Source organism: Anguilla rostrata, chromosome 15 (assembly GCF_018555375.3).
Source record: "Anguilla rostrata isolate EN2019 chromosome 15, ASM1855537v3, whole genome shotgun sequence".
Lineage (NCBI taxonomy): Eukaryota > Metazoa > Chordata > Actinopteri > Anguilliformes > Anguillidae > Anguilla > Anguilla rostrata.
This window is the reverse complement of record NC_057947.1, coordinates 6,829,391-6,856,181: the sequence shown is the minus strand read 5'-3', so window position 1 is coordinate 6,856,181 and position 26,791 is coordinate 6,829,391. Positions and strand designations below refer to the sequence as shown.

General features: G+C 40.9%; 1 protein-coding gene across 3 annotated transcripts in view; it reads left to right on the top strand.

Moving 5' to 3' along the window:
* thsd7ba (thrombospondin, type I, domain containing 7Ba) overlaps positions 1-26,791 on the top strand; it is a 159,796-nt gene that overhangs the window by 62,448 nt on the left and 70,557 nt on the right. For 2 of the 3 annotated variants that reach the window (XM_064311520.1, XM_064311519.1), the window contains exons 4-8: positions 12,959-13,799; positions 18,618-18,866; positions 19,425-19,594; positions 20,343-20,498; positions 24,609-24,812. In XM_064311520.1, the coding sequence (XP_064167590.1) occupies positions 12,959-13,799; positions 18,618-18,866; positions 19,425-19,594; positions 20,343-20,498; positions 24,609-24,812 (1,620 nt within the window). The remainder of the gene's footprint in view (positions 1-12,958; positions 13,800-18,617; positions 18,867-19,424; positions 19,595-20,342; positions 20,499-24,608; positions 24,813-26,791) is intronic. The other variant, XM_064311521.1, reaches the window with a different exon arrangement.

Sequence of the window (26,791 nt, the reverse complement as noted above, 5' to 3'; positions counted from 1 at the left end):
ACTGCTGAAAACCTGAAAGCATCTGCTCCAATTAATCCAGTGCCGGATGGTCTTCCAGTGGAAATTGCGAGGTGAGAGTATTTCTCTCACTAAAAGGTGTAATGTCTTCCTTTCCACCGTCATGCCATCATTATGCAGGAATTTGCCTGTATATGAACTATGTCTTATCTCCTGGTGGAGAGCACAATAATCTCATCATCAATCATCGCACAGTTAAATCTGCCAATCCATTTGAGCAATTTAGCTATTCTTAATTAATTAACAGGGCAGGTTTAAAGCGCGATCTTTGGCCACTTATATAAGACTAGAGTTGAGCTATTCGGATTTTAATTTGAAGACAAGTTTTGCAATTTGGAATTCAACTATCCTTGACAGCCTGAAAGGGGCAGATTCAAACTGAATTGTATTGTGTGCTATTAAATGCCCATGCTGTAGCATGATAATGCTGTGAATTTGTGGAGGTGTAATTAGCTTCACACAAGAGCCAAGCAAGAAATGACAGCTTCTTACTTTCTGAGCAAAACATGCTAATTCATAGCATTGAGAATTTAAAAAATAAACTTCTCTCATCTGTAGCCCAACTTGTGCTTCTTTCTATTGCATTGGCAAAGAGTAAATACAAAAAAACACAGAGCATTAAACAACAGATAATGGATATTCAGAAAACAATTTCTAAAGGCTGTTCCTGGATATTTACACAGCCATGTTTGATGTTGCATCAGTAACTGTATGTGTATATTTCTACTCGGCCACTGATCTCCCCAAGCTTGGAAGCAATGGAAATAAAATCTGCATCTGCAGTAGGACCTTTCAAGATCAATGGATTATTTTCAGAGATCAATTTAAATTGTGTTGCTTCGAGCCCAATTTACTTCTGAAGATACAAAACTCCCTTTCATTTTTATCGCTTTTTTAAAATTCTTCTTGGGATGAATATCAGACATCAAAGTTTTGAATCGTTCTATCTTTTGGTGGTCATTATGTTCTTTTTCTTTAAACTTGATACCCATCTTTGTCAAGACATTGTAGACAAATTGTCTGAGTGTACGTAGACTTTAGTTCTAATTGAAGTTTGAAAAATTATTCCCAGTATTATTGCTATCGTTGTTTTTGGATCAAGAGGATGAGCAGAAATCAGGGAAGACATTTTGTATCATAATGGTTATGCGGTGCAGCTGTTCTTGCAGTAGTGAAGAAAAAATTATAAAAAAGCACGGATAATGACTTGTGGTTTGCCTAGCCTAGCAGTAATATCTTTTCACACATAAAGGAATTTAATTATATACCACCGAAAGGTAAAAATGCTGGATGCCATCATTGTCCTTTTTAATATTTATTTATTTATTTATTTTTTGTAACATTTTATACAGAAAGGGGCTAATAACATTGTATTTTATGTCTGCATGTGATAAAGGGAGAAACTAATAAAATCAAGTTAAATAGGAAGGTTCGCTGCACAATCAACAGGACTAAATTATCCTAAAATCACTGGCTAGCAGCACGCAGCAGACCACTCCTGCAATTAGGCTTCCCTTCTATTGCAGTCAGATCTGGAATTAGCGCTTTTTGGAGGCTCTTAATTGTTTTACACGTCCAGCTTTCCAGTGGATGCCTTTATTTAGTCAGGTAATCGTTTCTGCGTTGAATGATTAAGAAGCTTATAAGCGCTCTGTTTGCCTTCTTTAATGTCTTAATAGTTACTGTGGACTAACTTTCCTGTCCAAGTGTATAATGCTTGCTATTAAGCAACGTGGCAAGATTTGCATGCAAGGAGTTATGTTCAGGTAGTAATTTTCTGTTTCTACCTTATCAGGGTATTTTTTTATTAAAGAAATCATTGGCATTTAATTGCCTTTATTACTTTTATTTTTACTTTTTTGTCTCTGCGATGCTAAGTGCCCTTGCAGGTTTACAACTGTGTGGTACTACATTCAGTTCATTACATTACTGTTCTTCAGCAGTTGCCCTATCCAGCAATTTTTTAAATATTTATTTTTAAATTCACTTTTTAATATACATTTTGTTCATTTGTACAGCTGCATATTTACTGATGCAAGTAAGTGCACAAGGATACTATAGCGGTACCCTGTCTGGGAATCAAACTAGCAACAACTGGGTTATATATAGTATAATAATCTGCAGTGCTGACCATTATACCATTATTCTAAACCAATAAACTGGTCCTGTACATTTCTTTGAAGCAGCTTAGGTTTCTAAAATGTGTCCATTCTGGATGTTGACATCTTCCATTGAGCTCAGCTGGCAGGTATTGGTTTTTCCTTTTTTTTTTAAATAGTGAAATTAGATATCTGACCATACTCTCATATTTTAAAACGGTGGCGTCACGTTCAAATGGCCTGGAGCTCTTTTACTGCCTCTTCTCTGCTGAGTGCTGACATCACACAATAAAAGGTTAAAGATACCATCTGCTTAGCGTAACAGATGAGCTGCTCATGTCCGGCGATCTATACTTACCGCAGCCTCTCAGTGGTTTAAAAGGCCATACGGTGTATGAGACAAGCCACTCTGACAGGCACAGCCCTTCTTACGTGATTTTCTCTCGAGTCTTAGGTGAAGTCTGGTGCAGTGGTTCTCAAACTCGGTCCCGGGCCTAACCCTAACCCACCACGCATCCCGTGTATACAGGTTTTCCTTCCAACCACAATTGCAATCCCAGAACTGTTCATTTTTTCTTAATCATGTGCTCTTCATGTTTAGAGGGATTATTTTCCCTCTTAAGCCACATTATGTCAAATAGTGAACATAAAGAATAATATTTCCATGTTTATATTGCAAAAGCTATGACACATTTTTTGGATCGCATAAAAGACTGAAGTTAATCAATAGGCACCTAATTTGGTGGCTGAACATGGGTTCAATTTCTTTCATAATTTTTTTCTTAAATGTATTATTGCAATGCAGGTTTAACTCATTAGCATTTGCTTTGTCTTTGAATTGTTCATTATCTTCCAGGTGGTTAGTTTTAGTGACCAGGTGCCCACTCATTCGCCAATTAGGGGCCTAATGTTTCACTGCAGTCTTTAATTTGACCATTTAAAAAATAATTTACCTCTTTTTTATGTAATTGCTTAAGCACAATATGAGCATGGCAATTTTATTATTTGTGGTATGCATAGCTACTTCTGACATTATGTGGCTTAAGAGAGTAAATGATCCCTCTAAATACAAAAGGCACCTAATTAAGAATAATTAACAGTAGAATTCTGGTATTGCAACTGTGGCACTTTTTTTATTCCTTTAGTCTGTGTCCCTCTATGTAGCCCCAGGGGGTGGCAGCATGGAAGACCTCATTTGGAGGGAAACGAAGGAAGGTGTGTGTGTGTGCATGTGTGTGTCTGTGTGTACTGTACGTTGTGTGTGCGTGTGTGCGTGTGTGCATGCGCATGTGCAAGTGTGTGTGCGCGTGTGTGTGTGGATGTGTGCACACGTGTGTGCGTGTGCATGCATCCCTGCATGTGTGCGGTGTGTGTGTGCGCGCGCGTGTGTATGTGTGCGTGTGTGCTCGTGCGTGCCTGTGTGCGAAACACTAGCTATTCAGTGGTCCAGTTTCTTTGTTATTCGTCTCTCCTCACCAATATATCAGGGAGAGAAATGGGAGTCTAGGTGCCTGCAGACCTTTATTGTGCCTAGAGAGTTTTTTTTTTTTTTACTGCTCCTTCCATAGCTACGGTTGGCTGTGTTTATAGATTTGTGTAATGTATTATTGAAATCCAGATTTATTGTTATCATTCCGAGTGTGACCATGGCTTTACACTATATTGAAATTTCAGTGAAGGAAGGAATAGAGCTTATTCACGAGCCTTCATCTCTTCACCAATTGTTGCCGTTGGTCTTAAAAGCCTGAAAAATATCTGCTCTTGCAGAATAATGCTATTTAATTGAAAACCAAGATCAACAGCACACAAGAATGAGATTTTGGACACCACCTCATACTTCGTATATCATTGTTACTAAAAAAAATAATAAAGTGTACGACCAATCGTATCATTTCATTTAAATAATCAAATGAATGATTCCAGGGTCCCACAGCGTCTTCCTTTGCCAAAATTGCAAATCACATCATGAAGTCTAACTGCAAAAAATTGCTTTTCTTTTTTTTCTTTCTTTTTCCTACTATTTCCAAAACAAATTTATCTGTTTTTCCAAAGAGACACAGGTGTGTCGATGACAGCCACGCTGAGTCTTCCGCTCGTGATTTGATGACCCCCCCCCCTCTCTGCAAGTCACGGAAAACAACAGATTAATGCATGAGCTAGAGGAGGGACCGGTGGCAGATGGAGGGAAGCAAATCTATTTAGGCTCGGCGGGTGACGTCCTCAGGTCACCCCCCCTAGTCAATGACAAAAGCCTGCCTGATTCCTGTGCTGGCTGTGCGTAGAGCTTCCTGATAGAATGGCCTTCCCTGTGTGTTTAGGGGCAGAATCTCTAATTGATTTTTCTTCAGTTTATGCGGAAAACATTTCTGCCTGAAAATGTGCCTAATGCTTGGATTTTATTATTTTTTTTTTTAATGGTTTTTTTTTTTTTTTTTTTTTTTTTTTGCAGTTGAAGCCAACGTGCTCAAAGTGCACCACGTTTAAACGGAATAAGTGTACAGTACAAAAAAAAAAAAACAATTTATAGCACTTTGAATTTTCAAAACCTTTCTGTTCCTGTCATCTAAGAAAGATAGGGCTCCAGTTATCCTGTTTGTTTATCAATACACGACACGAGAGAGACAATACTTCAGGCTCTTTCAGTCGAGGCTTGCCCCCGTTTTGCGCTGATCGTTCTGAAGAGCTGTTTCTTATTCTATTAAAGGTCACTTAAAGCCTCTGCACGCTTGGGGATCACATATAATATCAGTTGTATGTAATGGATAGAATCCCATCAGCCGCAAGCGAAATGGTTTTCATGGCTACGTCTTTAAAAGTACTGCCTCAGAGTCATGCATGAAAAGTTTAATTTCACGTGATGACTGAAGTCAGTATTTCAGGCGTTGGCGTCGTGATGGTGACGCATGGCGGTCGTGTGGATCCGTGAAGATGCAGCTCAATTTAAATTCAAGTGGCAGATGCTAACCGTAGTGATGACGGAGATCAGTCAAGCAGAAGTAATATACATTAAGATTTTTACTTGTTAACTTCCTTGGCATGACTAATGATCCTGCTGTTTGAAATTTAAGCTCTTGTTGTGTGAATGGGGAGACTCTTTTAATTGGATCATTCATGGAAATAATGCCATAATTTGGCATATCTCTGCATTATAAGGCTCCAGTCACTTATTATGATGGCATAAGTGATTGGGGCCAAATTTATTGAACACAGGTCTGTGTTCATTCTGCGTCTCTTGAGACATCAGTGAAGAAGCTATGAATTGTACAAGATGGCTTTGTAGCCCTGGATGAGTGTGAATCAGTGTGTCTTAGGCGAGAGACTGCTAGAAGTGTAGGAGACCGGGTGACTGTATATTCGCTGATGCCAGACTGAAAGTTATAACTGAATCCTTCCCCAGGGATCAGTCTGTCACAGACAAAAACATGCTTGTCATTAATATTATCCCTTTTATGGTGCTTTTTTTTTTCTTTTTTTTTTTTTACAACAAAACAAACATGGTTGTGCTCCTGTTGGCTATCATCTCTCTTGTGATGATTTATTCATTTGTCTGCTTTCACGTTAGCAAACGCACTCTATTGTGCTTTTTTTTTTTTTTTTTACACTTAAGAAGAGCTCATCTGGTAACATGGTTTGGAACACCATTGTTAAAATAGATTTGTGATTATGTATTGCATTTAAAACGATGCGTATTTGATCCTGTGAATGTAGGACATAGTGTTGCCTGGTTGAAAGGAAGCCGTCGTTTTTTCAAAGCGATGCGGCAGAGTGTTAGATCTTCGGTGTTGAATGAGAAGTCAGCCTCTTCGCCGGTTCTCTGCGTAATATATTGATTATTATGGTAATGGCCATGCCCTGTGGCTTCCCGCCCTCAAATAGCCCCACCCCTTCATTGTATACATTATTTTCTTTCATGTTGTCATTCTCTCAGATGTTGGGCTTATTGGCTTTAAGTAAATGGGGGGTCCTTGTTAAATAATATTTGCACTCCATTAAACTCCGAACTCCGTTAAACCTGCCCGTATATTTTTCACTTTTATACAATATAATTTCAAATCAGTGACCACAAAATTGACTAGTGAGGTAAAAAAAAAATGCATTTATCTTTTTGGGTTCTTAAACAATCAGTGGAATATGTGATGCTTTTTTCAAAAAAAAAAAAAGATTTTGAGATTTTACTTTTTTTATTTAAACAATTCACCACAAGCGTTGAATTAAATATTTCCAAAGAATTTAAGTAGATGAGAAGGAAATAATGTCCAGCAGTGCCTATGTATTAACCTGTCATATATTTTTATTTAAATTTGTTGATTCAGTTGTATAGTATCTACATTGTATTATACATTCAGTAGTATGCATCTATTATGTTATAAACATTTTACAACACAGGCTATAACAGGATCCAATTTATAATTCATTAAGACCGACAAGACTCATAGGAATAATGCCCATTACTGTACATATGTCAGCAATGTTGTTTTGTCATTATTTAGAAACCTAAATTAATCTCCTTTAAATTATGTAGTTAAATTAAGGTTTGCCATTGGAACTCAGAAAATGCACCCTAGCTGAGTTTTGGTATCACAGTGAGAGAATCAAAAGCTCAAACAGTGTCAAAAGCACAGTGCCTAAAAATATTACAATTACAAAGCAGATTTGGCAATGTATTTTTTACTGATACATTGTTGTTGTTTTTTGGCTTTATTTGTGTTGTTCTCTAAAGTTTGGAGTTTCACAGTGACATACATCTGCATATATGAGGATTATGCAGAACCTGTTTTCAGAATTAGGGAAAAGGTTGACTGGGTAATACAAATTAGCTTTTTCGTGACAGTTAATATTGTTACACCCTGAAGGCAGCTTGTAAACAAAACTAATTTGGTGACGCTCCCTTGGGGACATCCACAGTTATTTGACTGCACCAAAGACAGAAAAACAAACAAGAAAACAAACATAGAAACATAAACAAGACTTGACTTAAATTTGGGGATTGATTTTTCTGCACATTACACTGATGTAAAAATAATAAAATGATATTCATTTTATTATTTTATTTGTTGAAAAATAGCACTTATTTTGACACTTCCCCCAGATAATGGAGTAATTTCTACTTGTAAACTGGCCCAATTCTCAGGCTGTCTGTAATGAAAATCATTGTTCAGGTGAATTTGAGTGTAGGCTTGCACAAATGTGGAAACTGAGAAAACTCATTTATTTCAAACAGAGGAACCAAAGAATTTGCAGTGCCATGAAAAGTATTTGCCCCCTTCCTGATTTCCTCTATTATTGCGTATTTTTCACACTGAATGGTTACAGATCTTTTAATATTAGACGACGGGAAACTGAGTAAACACAAAACACATTATTATTGTTTCATGTATTTAATGAAAAGTTATCACTTTTTCACATCACTGTATTTAGTACTTTTAATAAGTAGATTTAAGTAGTTCTGGATGATGGAGTGACTATGGTATAAAAAACATTTAGTTGCTTCATATATTCACTGACAAAGATACTGTACACCACTAGGCATACATTGCAGGATGCCTGGCACTAGGAGACAGGCATGCTTATGTGTTACAGAAGCTTTTAGCAATGTCTGTCTATTGCACACAGCTCTTTTGATTAGGAATCTGAAATGAGTAATTAAAGTACTAACTAATTATACAGCATTCTGGTACTATTAATTTTTTTTTTTTGTTTCTTGGAATATTGATGATGATTGACAGGTTCAGAATTATTGCCATTCTTGATAAAGATGTCCAAAAACAAAATTTAAAATAAAGGTCTAGGAATGCAACCGTTCACAGAACTTGGTTTTTGATAAAGCAAAGTGATACATTTTCATTCATTAAAAAAAAAAAAAATGTTATTAAAGGAGGAATGCTGGGTGGCTCATTCGATTAAGGCCCCATGCTGTGTGCACAGATGAGCCTCGTGGCCTCTGATCGAATCCAGACTGTGCCAGGCACTGCCACCTGTGGCTGGGAGCTTCTAGTTCGTTTGGGGGGTCTGCATTTCATCATTCTACAGTGACCCCGGTGGAAAATTATTGTTTCGCTTAAAGAGGTATTCTTAAAAAATACCAATTTTAAGTTTTGTGACTCACTGTGACCCACCTGAAAGCATTGACCGCCAGGTTAAACGTGGTGTGCTGCAGTGCAGGGTGTCTTTCACTTTCCATTCCTTTGCAGAAAGCAGCCAATTGAACACATCCATATTTCACCTATTGTTCCAATTGCCATTGAATACTAATAGATATTGTAATAGTTACTGTAATTATAGACAGGGAAGCATATCTGATAAAATGCCCTTTGAGTATTTTAGTGATATTTAATGAAGATGATGCTAACTGCTGCATGCCAATATTTCTGGCACATCTGAAGTGTTGTTACAGTAACTGACAGAGATTAATGGGCAGAGGGCTGTTTGTCTATCTTTCTCGGGGGCTGGATAGTGGCAGCCTGCTTAATTGCTCGGCGCTGGAGCAGAGGATCCTGGGTGCCTTATTTTGGGATGTCTGTCAACGTATCCATGCCGCGGCACATCTCTATTAATCACGAGCGAACCGCAAATAGACTGCGGGAAGAGCAGAGGCAGGCTGGAGACAGGTGAAGTGGACCTGAAAGCTGACCCTAAAAATAAGACCGGTCTGCGTCAGAGAGAGAGAGAGAGAGAGAGAGAGAGAGAGAGAGAGAGGGAGGGAGGGAGAGGAGGAGGAGGAGGAGCCCGTCGTCTGAGGACCTGGGGAAGAAACGTCTGGCGGCGATGATGCGCTTCCTGTCGCCGGCTGTCAGTGCAGCCGCGGCAGGTCCTCTTACAGCCCTCCTTCTCGCACACCCACACACAGTTTTTGTGCTTTTGTGTATCGCGCAGGGGTCAAGCTTGCACACCCGTACCGGGCAGAGAAACGCCTGCATTAAAGACAGATGCAAACCAGTACATACAGTACGTGCATGGCAGCCCAGGGCTCTGCCCTTTACATTTAAGCTGTGTCTGTCAACTTGCACACTTTCTGCTCAGAAAGTGTTAGAACAGTACAAGTGTTGGATTTTATGAGTGTTTATGCAATAAGTACGTGTCCTCTATATGCTGTAGTCTCACTGCTTCTCACATGAAGGATGTAACCTTTCAGACAAGTTGGCTTCAAGCTAATACTGCTGTCCCCTTGCTGATTTCACCGTGACAACCTGTTCCTTTACCTTTACTTGACTCTGTACATCTTCTTGTTTTTGTTCACTCTGGTCTCACCTAGTAATATTCTTGTCACACATTTTTGTCCTGCATTCTTGTCCCATAATAGACAGTGACAAATTATTTGTTAGTAGTTGTATTGTATTTGTATTTGTTGTTGGTGGGTGGTATAAACGATATATCAGTAGAAATACATGCCACAATATGAATGTGTCTGTACCGGTAGAGAATGGATTTTGATGGTTACATTGCAGCATCAGTGCAAAAATTCTGAGCACAAAGCTGGGCTTGACAATAAAGTGTGCCTACTGGTCTATGGCTATTGTGGGATTGGTTCAGGCCAGCTGATTGATTTGTCACTTGTCCAATTGAGCTAGTACCCTTAATAAGTCTTATCTGGGTCAAAGAGTTGCTTTTACCATCCTGGTAACATTGCTAGATTCAATAATAAAGTGATAAATCTGAATGAAAATTCTAAAAGGAGATGTCATGTTCTAGCAAGCTCACATGACATGAGTAAATTAAAACAGTAATCAGTTCTTTTTTTTCTTGTCTAGCAAAAATAATTTTTTGATCAGAATGCCAAAACATTATTTGTATCTTGTTTCTTCCCGCTGTTTCATCTTGATTCTGTTACAAGTGTCATAATAAAGTTATGACTTTATTGTGTTGTTATTGTGAGTTGGCATATAATGGCAAACAGTTATTTTTATCAGAACGCAAGCGGATTTGTGTTAAAAATTTAGATTTTGAAATCCTATGGTCTGAAGACAACCCGCCTCAAAGTCGAGAATCTCCAGGAAAATGAAGGTCATCCATTATTTCCAACATTTGACACCTGCGATTGGGAAAAATCGCTCAGAAAAAGGAAGCTTGTCCATAATTTGGCCTCTGTGATTGGCAGATTCATATTTAATGAAGGACTGCATTTAAATAAAAAAATAAAAAAACAGCATCGTAGATTGGTATTTTGACACTTTTTTTAATGAAAATAGTCAATATAACTTCTTTTAAAAAGTGGTTGCATTTATTTTGGCAGCTGGCCCTGTGGAAATGTGCTCGGGGCAAGTAGAACACCGACGAAAAAAAATCATTAATGTCAAGTCCTGGAAAAGATTCACACTGATTGCATCACTGCTTGCTAACCCTGGCGGCTGTTCATCCAGGAAGCATCACTGATAGGCCCACACAAAATAAAACAGAATGTGGGTGTATGCTTCCCTTTTACATGAAAACAATAATGGTTAATTAATAATAACCTTATAGTTAACTCCTGGGAGCAGTTACTAGCCCTGAGCCCTGAGTATACCTTTTAAAGCACGTTCTGTTGAAATTAGAAGAAAAATAAATTACCCTGATATATATTGTTACCGTCCAAAATTCAAAATACATCCTGATATAAATTTTATGCCACGTCGGCCATCCCTAAGAAGTCCACATACATGTCCATGCGTCCATGGCAACATGGAAACAAAAAGCCATCCGTGTTGAAGAATGTGGCGTAAACCACGCGCTCTGTTCACGAGCGCGCGGAAGGAAATCACCCCCTGGTGCGTTTTTGAAAAATGATATTAAATGGCGAGGTTATGGGAACAATATTCCGCTCATTAAAGCGGTGAACTATTCGATGGTTCATGCTCAGAATAATCTTATTGTCTGTTAGACCCAGTGGTGTTCGGCCCGTTCCCACTGCCCCCTCAGGTTTTGGATTTGGTCTCTGTCAGATTATAATATCTCTGTCAATTATCGCGTGTCGTAATTGTCGTGCGGCAACGTCAGTGATTGACACTCTGCGTGTTATAAAAATAAAGCCCCCGGTGCCTGCGTGTGGTCCCGTGCAGCTCCGCGTCTCCCTCTGTGACAGAATGGAAATGAGATGTGGGGTACAGTGCAGATCCACTTACTCCCCTGTCTATGCTAATTAATGGGAACTAAATAGCATTGTTGTCCCGATATGCGGCGGCCGCCGTTTGGCTCGATATGGTGAAATGTTTCCAGTGCGTTCTATGCTGTGTGCCGTTACTGCTGTGAATGTAATACTGTCACACTTAGTAATAAAATAGGGGAACTGTTTTTGAGGAACAAAATACTTTTAGTATTGTGGACATAAACCATCCAAATTTTGTGTGTTTTTTTAAACACCGTACCATCTGGTGCTAAGAGAGCATTTTATTTATGCAAACAAAAGTAACAGTGTGACTAATCTTAGGTGTCAGGGCAGGCTTGAGAAAAAAGAAATGAATGCTTTGCTCTGAAACATTTGAAGAATTAATACATAAACCTCTAATCCACCAGTAAAGACCATGATGTGCATCTACAGAACAGGTCATGGCTGAGAGTGTGATTATAGAAATCCAATTACCTTTTTATACAATACTTGAATCCTGCCTGAGAGCTTGTTACTAAAGTTCTTTTGTTCAAAATTTCACACATTTTATTTTCCTTTTGCCTGCAGTACAAATGTTTTCCTTGAATTTAAAAAATGACCTGAAAGAGGTCAGAAGAGCAACAAAAATTCATTAACAAACCAGATTTTTAAATGTCCATCTGAAAATATCACTGAACAGCCAGTATGAGGGGTAGATGGTAAATGATTATTACTCGGAAAAAGAATAATTATCAAAATTTAAAATGATCAATAATGGCATTAATTAGTAAGATGTGTGAATAAATTAACATTGCAGTAACACTTTTCAATAAGGTCATGTGAACTGGCTAATGTAGTAAGTAATGTAGTAAACTACTAACGACAAAAGTTAATCTGTACAGCTTTGCTAATGTATCTGTGCACCATTAATTCATGTTAACAACTGCATTAGTTAATGCCAATTCATATGACCTTATTGCAAAGTGTTACCAACACAATCATTAAACTGTTTATTAAAATATGTTCCCTGAGGGGGCATATACTGAGGAGCATCCAGTAATACCAGGAAAATATCTAGTAATACAATTTCATGAGATGGTTGAACAGTCAAGCCCTCAATTTATTTAAATTCTGCTGTTTACTTAATTTTTGTATTTTCTTCTTTTTCTTTGCTGGTACAGTAATTATTCTATGTTAAAACTCGCTCAAGCTGTTCGCCCTGTCATCATGTACAATACCAAACACTTGTCTGTTTGGTAGACATTGTTAATAAAGATGCAAAAACGCCATGACTGGAGCTCTTATAAAAATGCTCTGCGCTAATAAGATCATAGCATGTACGTTCCAGGCTGTGAACGAGAGAAACTGGCTGTCAATTTTCAACATAATGCGCACACTTCTGTTAACCTTTCTGTTTTTCATTATCTCTCTTTCATTGTTGGTCTGACGTGGGTATAGCAGTATGCCATTCAAAAATCGTATTGTCTTCAGCGTCACAGCTGCTGCAATTTATAAATAAATGTGATGTATGACTAACCACAGCATAAGATACAGGGCCCCGACGCCTTTAGATGCAAAAACTGTGTTTGGCGCGGCTTAACATTTTTAACCATGCTTCAGTTTTTTTTGTCCATAAGACTATTTGGGGCCTTGATGTGAACGTTTTAAGATGCAGCATACCTGCAGAGATCAATACAACATGCATTGGAAGTTTTATTTGTTCTGAAAATAAGGTTTCTTTTGACTGTGCTGACAGCCGCCTCCTCTCCTCTGCTCGTTGCAGGCCAGTGGAGTAGGTGTATGGGGCAGAACTGCGGCCCCGGTGGGCTGCAGACCAGGATGGTTTGGTGCGTCCACACGGAGGGCTGGACCACGCACCACTCCAACTGTCACCACGGCGACAAGCCGGAGAGCCAGCGGCACTGCTTCCGGGTGTGCGAGTGGCACCAGGAGCTGTTCGAGTGGGAGGCGTCCGAGTGGGGCGCCTGCGCCCTGGTCCCCCGGCCGGCCGCCGAGCCGCGGGGGGGGCGGGGGGCGCGGGGGTGCGTGACGGCGCAGCACGGGATCCAGCGGCGGCGCGTGGGCTGCGTGCGGCGCTCCAACCGCACCGCCGTCACCGAGGGCATCTGCGAGCACTTCTCCGCCAGGCCCGGCGCGGAGCAGGCCTGCCTGGTGCCCTGCCCCCACGACTGCGTGGTCTCCGCCTTCTCCGCCTGGTCCGCCTGCAGCCGGACCTGCGGCGCCGGCCTCCAGCACCGCGCCCGGGCCGTCCTGGCCGCGCCCGTGTACGGGGGCGCCGGCTGCCCCAACCTGACGCAGGTGCAGACGTGCGAGGGCCCGGCGCCCTGCCCCGAGGGGGAGGGGGAGCACCGCTACAGCCTTAAGGTGGGCCCCTGGAGCGAGTGCCGGCTGCCCCACTCCAAGGACGCCTGGCTGGGCGGCAGGACCACGCTGGACCTCAGCGCCGACGCCGGGCGTAAGAACTCGGTTAGGCGCCACGTACAGAACACCCACCACCACCACCCGCACCACCACCACAACTCCAAAACGCTGGACGTGGAGGTCGGCTATCAGACGCGGCAAGTTCGCTGCACGAGAACCGATGGCAAGAATGCCATGTTGAGGTAAGACACTGGAAAACTAATAAATATACTTTAATTATAAGTGCTTTGATTTTATCATAATTTATTGCTCCGAATTAATGGCACAAATGCCTTTAGCTGTCAGTTTGAGCTAAATGGCACAAACTCCTTGGCCAAGCTATGTTTGCTGACCCTGTACTTTGTTTTCCTTTTAGATAGTTGTTTTTTTCCCCCTACTGCAGAGTTTAGTTTTGTTTTTGTTTTTTTGTTGTTTTTTGCTAGATTATCGGGGGGGTCAGGCTTGGTCATTTTCAGTTTTTTCTGTAGAGCTTCTTTGTGACAGTGTCTTTGTAAAAAAAAGCACTACACAAATAAAATTGAACTGCTTCTTACTCGGTGTCAGCTGCTAGGCAAGTTTTTCTAACTGTTCTTCCTTATGAAAATAACTGTCGTGCAGTTGTCTGTGGAGGCATGAAGTTAAAGCTCCTCTCCAACTGAAACACCACAGTCGACTCAACTGCTACTAACTCTGAACAGCATAGCTTGGCTGTGCCTGAATAAGAATAGCATTTCAGTTTGGTTGCTAATTCAGGTAAAACTATTAACAGTCATATTTCAGCCCTCAGTCACAGTACTCTGAAACCAATTAATTATCTTTCTGTTGTGCCATAATTAGTTAGATTCTAATTTTGTTTGTCCTTTCGGAGCTGTCCTGTGGTTGCTTGTTAGTGGGGGCTAATTCAGTGAGCCTCAGGATCAGCTGGGTGAAGGATGAGGTCAGCTGTCAGCTCTTGGAGTTGTGCTTTATAATGATAGCGATGAGGCTGTTGATTTTTAGATGAAACCAGAATGGCATTGTACTGCGAGTACATTCATGGTAGGCTGTTGGCATAATTATGACAGGCAGGCCATCATTGCGATGTGATGTTTGTGATGGCTTTTTCTTTTTGCGAGGCGTACGCTTTTACAGAAATGTGCATGCTTTTGGGGTCGGGTGTTCATTTTCCAAAATCTCTTTCTGTGAGTGGCTCCACATTTTGGCTCTATTTCCCCAAATTCGCTGTGATATAGTGCAATTGGTTGAATTACTAAAATGTATATGTGTGTGTGTGTATGTGTGTATATCTATGAGAGAGAGAGGGAGAGAAAGAGAGAGAGAGAGAGAGAGAGGGAGAGAGAATATCTGTCCATCTGTATGAATGTGCATTTATTGCTAAATGCTTGCTTGGTAACTACACCACCAAGTCCATGTCATATGTTGTAGGCAGCATTATTACCCTGTAAGGCTTTTTCACACATGGTGACACACAGAAACTATCTTTCAGTATGACTACACCCTTCTGCTGTACATCTTGAAGATAGATATAAATTAAGAAAGGGTTTGGTTGCTAATAGATCACAAGCTGACCGGGGTTGCCAGATTGATTAAACTCAACACAAGGCAGCAACATGGAATTACATTGCGAAAATACATTTAATAATGTAATATATTGGGTGTGGGTTCATTTATGACTTGTTAAAATGTACACATTTGTGTGTATTGAAAGATCTCTAAAGTGTTACTTAATTATAGCCGATAAATCTATGTAAATGTATGATAACTCACTAGAAGGAGGCCTTCTGTTGTTATGATTGACAGATTTAAATTTCCATTTGTAATCTGCTATAAAAATAGACATGGCAATCATCCTCTTATCAGTTACAAGTGGAAACCAAGTTTTATGAAGTGGTTCTGAATATATATTTCCCACCTGAGTTAAATTTATTCAGTTTTTCTAATTACAGTCTAATCACCAAGTAAAATTACACAAGACTGAACATCACACACATTATAATATACAAAACAAATTAAATTGTTTGAATTAAGCAGATAACAATATAATTATGCATCATTTTATGAATTACATTTATTTGTATATTAGATAATTGAAATGCAGTTACGCCTCAGAGATTTCTGGTTTGTGATTCAAAATAGATACACACAAACAGGCAAGACATATGTAGGCTTATATTTACACTGTGTGATATTTTAACCCTGACTAATATCAGTGTGATTTCCACTTAGAGAACCATGACAAATACTGCTTTATTCTAGTGCTGCACCCCCCCCCCCCCCCCCATAACCATCTTACAGTTTATCTCTTCAAAGTTCAGAATCATGCATGCTTTTCTTAACTGTCAGCTGTCAGCATTATTATTTTATTTATATATGTATATTTCAAACCCAGTCCTCCATTTTGTAACTCAGCAGGGAGGGGGTGGAGGTAGAATTTGGAAGAGGCAGCATTGAGACTTTGACTCTATATCTTAGGCTACATTTTTCCTAGGGGGTTCTAGCTCCAGGCGTTATCCACCAGGAAGGAAGTTGGTCATTGTTGTGACATCATGCCGATTTGTCCTATGTTCAGTGCACTGCACATATGTCCCTTTAATGCATGTGTCTTTCATTATATCCACAAAATGAATGTGTGTCCATTGGCAAGCAGGGCGCGAGTACTGGGGCTAATGCGCAACCTGAGCGAAGCCAAGGCGTTTGATTGATAGGTCTCTCCCTGGTGGGTGTATTTGAAAATGAATTCTGGGAAGTACAGTACGGAGCTCCGGATAGTGGGTTACAGGTTACCTGTGGTATAATCTGTCAGGGAACTGCGGGGAAACGCCACGCATGGCTGCACTGGGGGCACTCCATTCAGTCTTCCCTTACGATGGCCTCTATTCAGTCGTCGTTCGTCCTTAAAGTTTTCTTGTAAATAAATTTTGTTTGACGTGTTCATTTTGGTGATTGTAGTCTCCTCTAAACTGATCAAACTATGCCAGTGAAGAAACAGCTTCTTTTGCATTTATTTGCCTAGATAAGTGTCGTCTTGTTTAAGTTAAAGACAGGTTTATGTCAGAAAAAAAGAGGCCACTGCTAGGATTGCTTTATATGACTGAATGGGAATTGGTGCAGACATTTGTCATGGCAAGCTGTTTTCTTCATAGCCTGCAGTTCTCAAAATTTTGCATAGCAGTATCATGCTTGCTTAGAAACTATTGATTTTCAAAGTGAATCTCATTTTTTTATTTTACTTTTTTTTTTATTTGGGAGGGGTTGGCAGTCCCATTTTTCAATAAAGATCATCAATCCTCCAGTGTGGGCTGCTTTAATCAAAAAGTGCAGCTATTTCGCACAGGGACTATGCAGTCTTAAGCACGAAAAGTAGGTCAAAAAAAGATTTTTTTCCTCTTGAGAAGCACATAGATATCCGTTAACCAATATGAAACCCAGCGACTTTCTCAAGACCTTGTTTTATGCCCTGAAATGTACAAAAAATTACAAATGTGAAATGTCTGATGGCTGATCACTTTTGCACACATTTCCCTTTGTATATAAGTCTGTCTGTTTTAAGACTGACAAAATAAACTTACACCTGCTACTGCATCGTACATAACATATTATCATTAGGTTCACTGGACCTGTAAATGCATTAAAATAATGAATTGTTACATTCAAAAATGAGTTTTTTTCACATTAAACCCTTAAAAAGTCTGCATAAGTAAACGTATGATTCATAATTTGTTCCTTGGTTTGTTTGTCAGGGCATAGTAAGCTATCTAGTAATAAAATTAGCACATTAATTATAAAAGTGTTACTAAAATTTTAAGGAATAGAATAGAACTTTAAGATGCAATAAAAGAACCACCTTGATTTATCTTCTTTCATAAACCAGCCTAGAATAGCTATTGCATTAGAAATGATAAAATAATTAATATTAGGTTTTGATCTAGAACAAATATAGCCAGTTCAATTGTTTTAAAATAGGGATTTCAATAAATGTTCTGTGAAACAAGAAATTAATGTTTGCAACGTGGGGATTTAATTGTCAATCCCAATAAAATGTTTTGGATTATGATAGAAAGCTCTTTGTCCCCTTTAAACTGAATTAATGTATGCTTTAATCTGAATTTAGTATGTGCACAATATAATCACCACAGATATAGCAAGTTATATTTTACTTTACTGATAAGAGTGCATTGTTTCTTTTCTGACATATTCAAACACTGTTGGAGGTGTAGTAACAGTGAATATCTTACCGTGTCCTTGTGAAGTGACTCAACTTGATTTTTATTCATGGATATCTTGTTTGAGGGTACGAGAACAGTGCCCCGTCTGGGGATTTAAATGTTAACTTCTGAGTTACAAGCCAGCTCTATACCCTCTGCCATAGAGTTGCCCTTGGCTTGTTCATTTTCCAGCATCCAGTACAACAAGGGTTTTTGATTTCAAGGTGTTCCCTTAGTCTCCTTGTTTTGTCTGTTCGGTGGGAAGCTAGAATTCCCTATGTACTATAACAATCGTACTCTATTTTTATGACTCAATCCATTCCAATATTCTCATCTCTCTTCTTCGTCAATATTTTCAGAGTTTTGTAAGCCTAAATAAACAGGAAGTGTTACTTCGTAAGGCTGTTGCAGTTGTTTCTGTTAAACTTTTTCATTCACACATGCCCAAACGTTCATACATAGAGGTTGAGATTAAAGCAACATTTGTCCTTAACTTTCACGTGCAGTTAAAAGCAATTTTTTTGTTTTCTTCACAATCGCAGTTTGGCGAGTTCAACAATCAGTAAAACTAGCTCACCAAACTGATTTTGTGAAAAAAGGTGCAACACGTTACAAGTTCAGGACAAATGTTTATTGAACAGACAGCGCGCTTGCCTGCATACATTTGCATTTTTTCGTCCTTTTGCTTTCAGTCATTTACCTCTGACACAAGATCAAGATCAGTGACCTGATAGAAAATGTCAGACTGCTGCACTGCATCAGTAATATGAAAAAAGGATTTGCAATCATGTGTTGCACCCCATTTTCCCGCCGCAGCCTTTGTATCCACGACGACGCCCCTGTGACATTTCAGTCCTGCGTGATGCCCCGGGATTGCGAGACGTCTGAGTGGTCAGCGTGGACCCCGTGTTCAAAGACCTGCCAAGCGGCGGACCTGTCGCCTGGTTACCGGATGAGGACCCGCGGTCTGAAGCAGATTCCTATTGGTGGAGGCCGGGAATGCCCTGCCCTTGAAGAAAAAGAGGCGTGCAACATTGTTGGGGACTTACTTCCCAAGTGCCCAAGGTATGGTACATTTAGAGAACCTACAGAAAACTACTGAACTGAAATGAGCAAGAATGTGATTATTGGGCACCTTGTGCTTGAATTGAGTCACAACGTTCAACGTCTCCTTATTTATTTATTAAATGTGATTGTTGGGCACCTTGTGCTTGAATTGAGTCACAACGTTCAACGTCTCCTTATTTATTTATTTATTTATTTGTTTATGTATGTTTTTGCTAGTACAAAAATCATTACAATTTGTAAAGCAAATTTAATCCACGCATAAAGAATGGTTTTAGCTTGATGTTGCAAACAATGCAATTACATAATGCATTCATGCAATTTAATAATAGATGAGCAACCAAATAACATTTGGAAATGAAATGAAAAGACTCAAGCCTTCCGCCCACCCTACACACAATAAACCTTCTGCAGTTTATCTCCATAAAGTGAAACCATGATTATCTGTGAATGTGCTCATTTCAATCAATGGTTTTAGTGCAGGTCCAGTGAGACTGAAGCCTCGCTTACTCTGTGATTATTAGATTTGGAGATGGGATGCTTAATCTGTTTCGGCAGGTATGTGTGGAAGAGCACGGACTGGGGCGACTGCCAGGTGGCCCCACTCCTCAACCAGCAGTACCGTCGCCACAACAACCTGAGCGCCCTGTGTGGTGGGGGCCTTCAGACCAGGGAGATCTACTGCATACAGGTTCCTGACGAAAGCGCGAAGCATCACAGCAGACAGGGTAAGGGGCGTGCTGTGACTGACGCAATGTGCTGTGTGCGCGCACATCGGAGTAACGGTCTTCATAATGCGCAAGACAGCCCTTTACGAGTGTTGTGAGACTTGCTGGGGCAACAAGGTCAGAAGTAACTATGAGGACAGCCGCACTGTGTCCATGTGACTCCTGATACTGTATGTATGACAGCGTTGCAGTCCACTGGCAGCGCTATAACTAAGCTCTCTCTTTTAACCACAACGACGCTGTAGACCATGGATATTCAAATCTGGACCTCAAATCCAAATCTGGCCCTGGTTTTCTTCCCCCCCCCCCCCCAGGTAATTAACCGAACAATGTGCTACTGATTGGTCTGACTGTATTCACACCTGGCTCCCAGGTAAAGGGAGGGTGGAGAACCAGCAGTTCTTGGACCTCGAGGGCTGTGTTTTGAGTAACACGGCTGTAGATGACTTTCAGTCCAAGTACAATGGTGATCTGTCCTTAGTTATAACATGAAAAAATATATTTAAAAAATTTGAATGAAGTGAATGAAGAATTGTATTTTATTTTTTTAATTCACAAACATCATCTCAGGGCAGGAAGTCATTGGAATTGGAAGAAAACATGCAATGTTGGGGGGAAAAAAATGAAAGTTATTTTATTTTCTTGAAATAATTGGTGTTTTATAGCTTGTCAAAGCTCAGTTTGTGCAAAAGAAATGTAAATATTCTATGCCATTTTGTCCTGTAATTCTCCTTGGTCGTCTCTTCAGTATCCAGGCCTGTGAGTGGACGACTGTGTGTAGGAGACATCCCGTCTGCAGTCCAGCCATGTTACATCCCCTGTCCGGAGCCCTGTCTGCTTTCTCATTGGTCTGCCTGGGGGGCCTGTCTCCACGACAACTGCATGGAACCACAGGGGAGAAAAGGTGGGGGAACAACTAGACAAACTGCTCATGTTATCTTCTTTTTCCTTTTTCCTTTATTCCCCTGTTCCATTGCCTATTATCTCATTTTGTAATGTCCTTGAGGTATATACTCAATGTATGTCATTGAAAAATGAATAAATACAGTAGAATAGTTAAAAGATTAGACAACACACGATGCACATAAATGATCCCTGCACTATCTTTTCTAGCTAGAAAGAAGGGGTTCTAAAGACAGGAAACAGTGATGTTGGAATAGCACATTTTACACACACAGACTTGCAGTGATATTTCCAATGCTCCAATCTGCCTACATATTTTAAATGGTATGGTCTGTGGACATTATTTAACAAGTATACATTTTTATTCATTTATAGACATTTGAGCAATTAAATAAGTACAAATAAATATTTTTACTTTGTACAGAAGTAGGATTATTGGTGACCTCACAGTCACTAAAGTAACCGATGGACACCTTGTCCACTGGCCAGAGTTGCCCTTCTGTATGTCTACATGAACCTCCGGGTGACATGACCTGCCCTGAGGTCCAGCGCTGTGATTAGCTGACCTGTGTCAAAAGCCGCAGGCTTTCCCCAGGGACAGAGGCCTCTGTCCAGGGTCAGCAAGGCCAGGCACTAGGCTTGAGGGGGTGGTTTGATGGAGCGGCGTCAGATCATTGCATGCAAGGGAAGGTCAGCTAAAAAATCCAAGTCTGCCTTGTTGAGTTCATAAGGTCACACTCAGTAGGTCTGAAGGGACTGTGGGTGGGAGTATTTGATTGGTTCATGGAGATGAGTAATTTATAGCTCAGTCTATTAAGGGGTTACTGAAGGCTCAACCTCTCTTTGCTAGAATTGTGCTCCACCTGTTTGCATGTAACTGTGAAAACCGAACATATATACAAACTATGTACAAATACAAACTTCCGGGTAAACCCCCCAACCTGAAGATTATGAAAAAAAATGTTAAAAAAAGAAAGTACATGAACTGTTTTTTCTGTCTTTCTACCCTGTGAAGTGCATATAGTGTTCCTAGCTGAAAATTCACACAGAGAATGCATTAAACCAAATATAAAGCAATGTGACGGTGAGCTTCGTAAATAGGTTTATTTTATTTATTTATTTTTTAAAATTATTTTTGCCTTTATCATTGCAGGTGTGTTTAAAGTTCGTAAAGTTTAACGTGTGGAAGGAGCTGTGCTTCAGGTTAGGGTGCGGGGGCGGGCGGGCGGGGTCAGGGGTGTGGGCTGGCGAGCGACGGTTGATCACCATTCATTTGAAATCCCTCCCTTGCGTTAATGCCGGAGGAAAGCGGCGAAGCGAGGCTGACACGGAAACCCGCTGTGTGAAGTGAACTGGGACTGCGGCCCTGTGTGTGTGTGTGTGCGTGTGCGTGTGTGTGTGTGTGTGTGTGTGTGCGTGCGTGCGTGTGTGCGTGCGTGTGTGCGTGCGTGCATGCGTGCGTGTGTTTTTTTTTCTTCTTTTACCTGAATAAATGTGATATGACCAGAGATCCTTTCCATTATTAATGTCCTGGGGGATGCGTCTCTGCAGAGCTGTTTTTCGGCGGTGTGGAGGTGGGCAGGATGGCGGCCCGACGGTTGGGGATTGATTCTTCGCTCTCGTGTTCCTGTCTGAGGGATGTCTCGGACTGCTCTCCCAACACGCCGCTTTTTTTCCCTCCAGGTGTCTCCTGTTTCAGTTTGATTGATAGCGGTAATTTGTCCGTTGGGAATCCAGGGGTGTCGGTGTCATATTCGGGGAGAGCTTTGGTTTGCCCCGGCTAATGTGTGTGGGTCCTAATGCCAAATATAAATCATGACTTTGCCTCAAGAATGAATTAATGAATTGAAGGAATAAAGTAATTAAACATTTGATTAGGTCTATACCCACATTATTCTCTGGAATGTCTAAATTTCCTCTGAAGGATTTTAGTAATGTGACATTTAGCAGACTGGCTATTAAATTCTGTGAAATTGGTGGGTTTGCACTAGTCTTGATGACATATGAGAAGCATATTCAGGCCTATATTCTCAGTGTCTCAGCATAGGGTCTGATCTAGGATCAGTTTATCCTCTTGGCTCAGAATAGAAAAGGGTTGAATGTGAGAGGGAAGCCCGGTACTAGATCAGCACTCCTACCCAGGTGCTTTGTGAATACAGGCCTCAGGTGCCTGAATACTGCCTCAGTTTTGCCTTGCATGTTGTGATCAGGCCGTGTCTTTGTCAGGATACAGGCCTCAGTTTTGTTGCCATGTTGTCAGGTGCTTTGTGAATACAGGCCTCAGTTTTGTTGCCATGTTGTCAGGTGCTTTGTGAATACAGGCCTCAGTTTTGTTGTCACGTTGTCAGGTATCTGCCTACCTTTGTCTTGAACATTTCATCTGGAGAAAAACACTGAAAAGTGCCAAACAGTGCTGTAAAGGTATGGGGTATGCTGCCCCCATCCCAAATTGAGATTATGGATTGCCAGGTAGTTATAGGTCGCTATATAGTTATTATATATAGTTATTTGACTAATATGTGAAGTTTTCTACAAGACATGAAATGAGCATTACAACTGTTGGCCCCCTCCCCTAAAACTTAAGTGCCTCGCCGTCTGAAATACCATGGCCCCAGCCCTGCTACAGTCAGCCATTGGTTTGGATTAGCACTTAGCTGAGCTAATGTTTGAGTGCCCCATGCATCAAATCGTTTCAAAGTATGCTCTCCCATGAAATCAAAATGTATTTTTAATGTACAGCAGAATACCGCAAAGCACTAGAACAGATATGAAATGTAATGTTAGGCACCTTGCTGGGAGGCCCTTTACGTCCACCACCGAGCAACCTGACTGCCTCCTCTGCCCACTTTCAAAGAAGTTTCTAAATATAGAAACGGTATTCGTGGTGTCCAGGTCCAAGCAGATAAGTCCCTGTTAGAATATTGTTTACATTCACGTGAATGATTGAAGTATAGAGAATGAGGTACACAGGACAAAGAGGACAGGCTCTGCCAAATCTGAGAAGTGCCAGGGCCGTGACCCCTTCCCCAATCGCCATTCTGGCGCCTATTGGTGGTGGTTGTATATAGTCTGCTTGCAATTCTAAACCTGCCAGGAACAGGACATTGATCTATTACAGGGGCTCTAGCGTGCTCTCTCTCTCTCTCTCTCTCTCTCTCTCTCCCTCTCTCTCTCTCTCTCCCTCTCTCTCCCTCTCCCTCTCCCTCTCTCTCTCTCTCTCTCTCTCTCTCTCTCTCTCTCTCTCCTTCTCTCTCCCCTCCCCCTCCTCTCCTCTCTCTCTCTCTCTCTCTCTCCGTCTCTCTCCCTCTCTCCCTCTGTCTCTGTCTCGCTCTCTCGTTCCCTTTGTTGCTTCAAAAATTGGGTCATCCCCGTTAGGTTCTACTGTCGACAGCACAATCAGCAGGTCTGCTATAATCAGGAGCTACGGACAGAAGAATTAGTGAAACAGTCTATGGTGGTGTCAACTGTCAAGGATGAGCACATGCTGTGAAAACAGATGTGAAACAAGTGTGAAAACATATTTGTGTGAATACAGTCGGTTTTATTGTATCAACCTCACCCATTCCATCATGTGGATGTCCATGTGCATGAATCACTAGTGAATTCTAGTGCGCACTTTAAACAATTAAAATTCTGTATTCAACATTGCATTGCCTTTATAAATAAGCAGTCATATTGAACACAAATAACAAACGTTTTGAAACGGCTACAAACTGTAGCCGAGCCTTTACTGTACTGTTCTCTGCACTCTTTCCCCTCCAAGGTTGCGGCTGCCTCAGGGTGTTGGTCTTTTATTATTGTGAATGTTTGTAGCAGGAAGCAGATGGGTTTGAGAATCCAGGCTATGCGAAGGTGTGAAAACGCCAGTCTGCGTGAAGAACCACAGCCCGCAGCGAGACTCTGGGGGGGGCGGGGTGGCGAAGTGTTAGGGTGAGAGCGGATAGACAGGACGTCCCGTTTTATCGCCCCTCTCCTCGAGCCGCTTTTACTGCTCCTCACGTGCTCCCGGGCCGTAAGCCTCGGGAGCGGGGCTAGGCGGGGCGCGGCGGTCCACCCGGAGCTCTCACGCCGACTCTGCCCCCCCCTCCACCCCCTCCCTCCTCCTCCTCAGCAGGTTTCAGACAGCGGAGGCGGCAGGTGCTCCGCGGGCCAGCGGGGGCGTCCGGCGGCTGCCCGCACCTGACCGAATCCATCCCGTGCGAGGACCCCGTCTGCTACCTGTGGCGCGCGCGGCCGGGGGGACCCTGCGTGCCCGCCGAGGGGGCCTGCGGTCCCGGGAGACAGGAACGGAGCGCGCTCTGTACCGACGCTCGAGGTAGGCGAGTCCCCTTCCCAGACCTGGCGCAGTGAGAGAGCGGGAGAGAGAGCGCATGCGGCCGAGCGAACGGTCGGCGTCAGACTTAATGAGGCGTTTCCATGCCCGCGCGGCTCGGTAATGGCCTGCGTGCATGCCCATCGCATCGCGTTTCACGTCTGCGAGTGAAGGGGACGACGTTCAGTGGCTGAAGTGTGTCGTACGATAATAGATTAAAAGTCAGAATAAGGGTTTCCTGTGATAAATATTAATTGCTCATCTTTGTGTCCTACACCTAATTACATCTGTGTTTTGCATGCTGTATTATTCTGTCACAATAGATTACACAGATATTTGTTAAGGAGATGGCCAAGGATCCAAATTAATTACTTTTTAAATGTGCTTGATGAAGTATGACACAATGTCTAAGATGTACAATGGCTTAAGACTTTTTTGTTTAGTTTTTTTTTTTTTTTTTTAGTGAGGAGCTCTTTTTAATATTAATCTATGTGTATGCCTTTGCTGATATCTGATGCTTAGAGTTTTAAACCCAGTCAACATGTCTCCAAGAGGTCTCATACCTAGTTTATCTTTGCATTGTGACTGACAAAAAAATAATTTTGGTGTCCTTCCCGGAAAAAAGTCAAAATGAGTCCCATACAGGAAATGGCATTTCCTGTGAAACCCTGTGTTTAATGGTTGTCTCAGAATTGTACAGGGATTATCAATGCATGGTTGGTATTCCCATCTTCTGTTGTAGCTTGATTTGACACTATTTGTGCTCCTCCTTTAGCATATCACCATAAAATGGAGCCTGGCTACTCCACCATACATCATTGACAAATCAATTCAAACCACACAGAATGGCAAGAGAAATAGGGTAACAAAAACATTGGTAATGATGGGTATTATTATGAATACTATGCTCGTGATTTTAATAATTATATCAGTGGCTATTATTATGTAAACAGAACATAAGTTTTGAATAAACTCTGGCTGCACTGTGTGCCCACTTAAATGTAAGCAAAATAATCTTCCAGAAAGCGAATGTTTCTGTTTTGTGACGTCTCTGCGATTTATCTGTGTGAGTTTTCTGGATATGTTTATTATTCCTTGAGTTATAGCAAAATTTGGGGATGTGGAGAATTACACAGACACGTTTAGTGGGTGCAGTTTTCGTAGTGGGTACTTTTTGTTCCCTTTTTCATTTAATTTGAAGTATTGTACACATTTCGAGATGAAAGCTTAGGTCCCCGCATAATCTCTCAGATTTTTATCAGTGTTCCATTCGTTGCATGGTGGACGTTAGTCTCTTAGCAACAAGTCTGCAGCTTTGGAACATCCAGACCATACCCAATTACCATATAACAAATCTAATTTGGTTATACCCTTTAACTCAAAGGTAATGGATGGCATTGAGAGCCTTTATACTTTTAGTCAATACTTCATTCAATACTTTATACTTTTGGTCAATTCAAGGCTTGCCACGACACAAAGGTAATGTTTGTAACATATAAGTACACGGAATTGTTTGTAATTGATATTGCATAATTTTAATATTTGAAAATTACTGTCAAGTTTGAAAATTAGAATGAACCAATACAGCAGGAGAGGCGGTGCTATATCACGAACACAGTCTTGGCTGTAGGGGTGTTGTTAGACACAATGCGAAGCAGAGCATTCACAGAGTATTGTCTGTATTCAGAAAATCAGCACAACCTTGAGTTGCTTTTATAAAATGGCACATTTTCAAAAAATTTATTTATGACACAATTAATTATTTATTTTGTAATATTATTTGTAAATAATGGTTTGTGTGCTGGGTGATACTGTTTAGAAGGCAGATGTTACCAGAATATGCACACACTATTATTATTGTATTTCATTGGCTGTGATGAGAGGAACACTTAAAATATTCTTTCACCTTTTTAGCTCATGTATGATGATAGTTGTGAAACTAAAATTGCATGTGGGAGAAAAAATGTAAAGCTGTTTGAATA